This window comes from Homarus americanus, unplaced genomic scaffold, assembly GCF_018991925.1.
Source record: "Homarus americanus isolate GMGI-L3 unplaced genomic scaffold, GMGI_Hamer_2.0 scaffold29779, whole genome shotgun sequence".
Classification (NCBI taxonomy): domain Eukaryota; kingdom Metazoa; phylum Arthropoda; class Malacostraca; order Decapoda; family Nephropidae; genus Homarus; species Homarus americanus.
Window position 1 is genome coordinate 32,033 of NW_024745810.1, and position 3,705 is coordinate 35,737.

A 3,705-nucleotide genomic window follows, 5' to 3' on the forward strand; every position below is an offset into this window, starting at 1 on the left:
GGCAGGTTACACACACCTGGCAGGGGGCACACACCCCCAGGGCTACACACCCTGACGGGCCACACACCCTACACTGCAAGGCTCCAAGGCCTAGCAGGGCTGACCACCCCTGGGTTACACACACCCTGGCAGGGTCCCACACACCCTGCCAGGGCTACACTCACCCTGCCAGAGCTACACACACCCTGGCAGGACCCCACACACCCTGGTAGAGCTCCACACACCCTACCAGGGCTTCGCACACCCTGCCAGGGCTCCACAAACCCTGTCAAGGCCCCACACACCCTGCCAGGGTCCCACACACGCTGCCAGGGCTCCACACACCCTGCCGGGGCTTCTTACACCCTGCCAGGGCTCCACAAACCCTGCCAGGGCTATACACACCCTGTCAAGTACCCCACACACCCTTCCAGGGTCCCACACATCCTGCCAGGGCTCCACACACCCTGCCAGGGCTTTACACACCCTGCCAGGGCTTCACACACCCTGCCAGGGCTCCACACTCCTTGCCAAGGCTACACACACCATGGCAAGGCTTCACACGCCCTGCCCGGGCTACACATACCCTGGCAAGGCTCCACACACCCTGGCAGGGCTACACACACCCTGCCAGGGCTTCACACACACCCTGCCAGGGCTACACGCACCATGGCAGGGCTTCACACACCCTGCCCGGGCTACACATACCGGGGCAGGGCTCCACACACCCTGGCAGGGCTCCACACACCCTGACAGGGCTTCACACACCCTGACAGGGTTCCACACACCCTGCCAGGGCTTCACACACCCTGGCAGGGCTACACACACCCTGGCAGGGCTACACACACCCTGGCAGGGCTACACACACCCTGGCAGGGCTACACACACCCTGCCAGGGCTACACACACGCTATAAGTTATAAAGCTCCATGACGCAGTAAAACTTGGATGATTGAGTGAAGCAAAAACTACCCGAGCGTAAAGTTGTGATGGCGCCGCTGTGTCTCCTGCAGGTGAGTCATTACCATGTTGAGCAGGTGAGAGGAAGACCTAACCTAACCTAACCCAAACAGCACCCCTTCCCCAAGGTGGCGTTAGGGTGTTTAATCATCAGGTGAAATAATTTACAGGGGCTAATCTTCAGGTATGTCAACACTCCTATCAATATTTTAACTCCTTGATAGTATTCAATGCCAAGTCGCACGTCACTCAAAGGATTCCTCACGTCCGTTGCTTATAATTGAGGGTTCAGGATGGTGATATATACAACGAGCTTCCCTTTGTCAGCAGGACACGTCGGGGTGGTAGTGGGTGGACGCTGCCCGGAGGTAGTGGATGGACGCCGCCCGGAGGTAGTGGATGGACGCCGCCCGGAGGTAGTGGATGGACGCCGCCCGGAGGTAGTGGATGGACGCCGCCCGGAGGTAGTGGATGGACGCTGCCCGGAGGTAGTGGATGGACGCTGCCCGGAGGTAGTGGGTGGACCGCCCGGAGGTGAGTGGGTGGACGCCGCACGGAGGTAGTGGATGGACGCCGCCGGAGGTAGTGGATGGACGCTGCCCGGAGGTGGTGGATGGACGCCCGCCGGAGGTGGTGGATGGACTTCGCCGGAGGTAGTGGATGGACGCCGCCCGGAGGTAGTGGGTGTGGACGCCGCCGGAGGCCAGTGGGTGGACGCCGCACGGAGGTAGTGGATGGACGCCGCCCGGAAGTGGTGGATGACGGACGCGCCGCCCAGGTAGTGGATGGACGCCGCACGGGGGTAGTGGATGGACGCCGCCGGAAGTGGTGGTGGACCGCCCAGGAAGTGGTGGATGGACGCCGCCGCCGGAGGTGGTGGATGGACGCCGCCCGGTGGTGGATGGACGCCGCCCGGAGGTAGTGGATAGACGCCGCCTGGAGGTGGTGGATGGACGCCGCCCGGAAGTGCACTGGATGGACCACCGCCTGGAGGTGAGTGGGTGGACGCCGCCCGGGGTAGTGGATAGACGCCGCCTGGAGGTAGTGGATGGACGCCGCCGGAATTGCTGGATGGATGCCGCCCGGAAGTGGTAGGTGTACGCCGCCCGGAGGCGGTGGATGGACGCCGCCCAGGTGGTGGATAGACGCCGCCTGGAGGTAGTGGATGGACGCCGCCCGGAGGTAATGGATGGACGCCGCCCGGAGGTACTGGATGGACGCCGCCCGGAGGTAGTGGATGGTTAGGTAATTGGCTGGACCTCCGAGTGGCCCAGAAGGCACTGAGTCCTGCCATCAGTAAATTGAACTCCTCTCCCTCTCTCCCTCTCCCTCTCCCTCCCTCTCTCCCTCTCTCCCTCTCCTCCTCCGTGTGTCGGTAGAGAAACACACTTCTAACACAAACACTCTCCTCAACTAGCAATAACACGACTCTGGACTGGCAAGGGACACACACACACACACACACACACACACACACACACACACACCTTTGGTCAGCGGGCGTCTCTGTTGTGGTCATTACGTTAGTTTGTCTCAGGACGAAGTTAACTGCTCTCTCTTTCTCTCTCTCTCTCTCACTCTTTCTCTTTCTCTCTCGCTCTCTCTCTCCAAAAACGTTTTCCTTACAATTACCACCAAACGTTTTTTATAAGTTCTCATAAATCGTTTTCTTTACGCCAAAATAGTACACATGAGGTGGTCAGCTGACTCCTACTACTTTATCCAAACAACCGGTGACGTCATGGGTCATAGGTCAATCCTGCCAGATGTACGAGATATTTAAAACCCTGTGATGACCCTCCTTTTGGTCAGGTCATGTTATCCACTATTCACACGTCTGTATAAGGGATAGAGTCCGCTATATGGAGGTTTTTACAGCTGAAGGATCTCGATATAACGGATATAGTATGTTAGGTGGATGTTTCACTCATTCCCTCACGCACTCACTCCTCCACACACTCACTCCCTTACTCCCCCACTCACCCTAACACCCCCCACACACACACTCACTCCCTTACTCCCCCACTCACCCCGCACACACTCACTCCCTACTCCCCCACCCACCCTCACACACTCACACACCTTGCTCCCCCACCACCCCTCACACACTCACTCCCTTAATCCCCCACTCACCCCCACACACTCACTACCCACTCCCCCACTCACCCCCACTCCCTCCCTCACCACCCTCACACACCTCACTCACCTCACCCCCCTCACCCCTCACACACTCACCTCACAGTTCAGGTTTCTACTCATTTCCTCCTCATCAAATCTTCTCCATTCACATCCATTATTCACGTTCTTGTCTCTTCTCCTTTACCTCAGCCTTCCTAATTATCCTTTGTCTCATCTCTCCCCCTGCCTCTCATTCGTTAGTTCATTGTATTATTTTTCTTTCTCTTTCTTTTGTAATCATTCGTGTCTAATTTGAACTCTCTCTCTCTTCGTCAATCAGTAGTGTCCTTCTCAGGCTGCAAACCAGACGGGCCTGACATCTGATGGATCTCTTCAAAGACTCACACACACTCAGTAGTGTCCTTGGCACAGGCTGCAACCAGGCAGGCCTCACAGTCCCACTTTCCACACTCACTCTAACACACTCACACACTATCTCTCACCTCCCATACTTTCACACACTCTCCACACACCTCCCACACACACTCTCCCATACTCTCACACACTCACACATGCTGCCTCTCCCACACACTCACACACTCTACACCCTTCCATACTCTCTCACACTTTCACACTCTCCCACACACAC

The 3,705-nt window shown here is 57.6% G+C and overlaps 1 protein-coding gene across 1 annotated transcript; it reads right to left on the reverse strand.

Annotated features, from left to right (window-relative positions):
* Positions 1 to 1,212: 1,212 nt before the first annotated feature.
* Positions 1,213 to 2,232, reverse strand: LOC121878810 (splicing factor 3A subunit 2-like). Its single transcript, XM_042385230.1, has one exon. The coding sequence runs from the start codon at positions 2,230 to 2,232 to the stop codon at positions 1,213 to 1,215; it is 1,020 nt and encodes a 339-aa protein (XP_042241164.1).
* Between the last annotated feature and the right edge of the window lie 1,473 nt (positions 2,233 to 3,705).

Coding starts and splice junctions, on each gene's coding strand:
- LOC121878810 (XM_042385230.1), bottom strand. CDS start 2,232: ATGGCAGGACTCAGTGCCTTCTGGGCCACTCGGAGGTCCAGCCAATTA.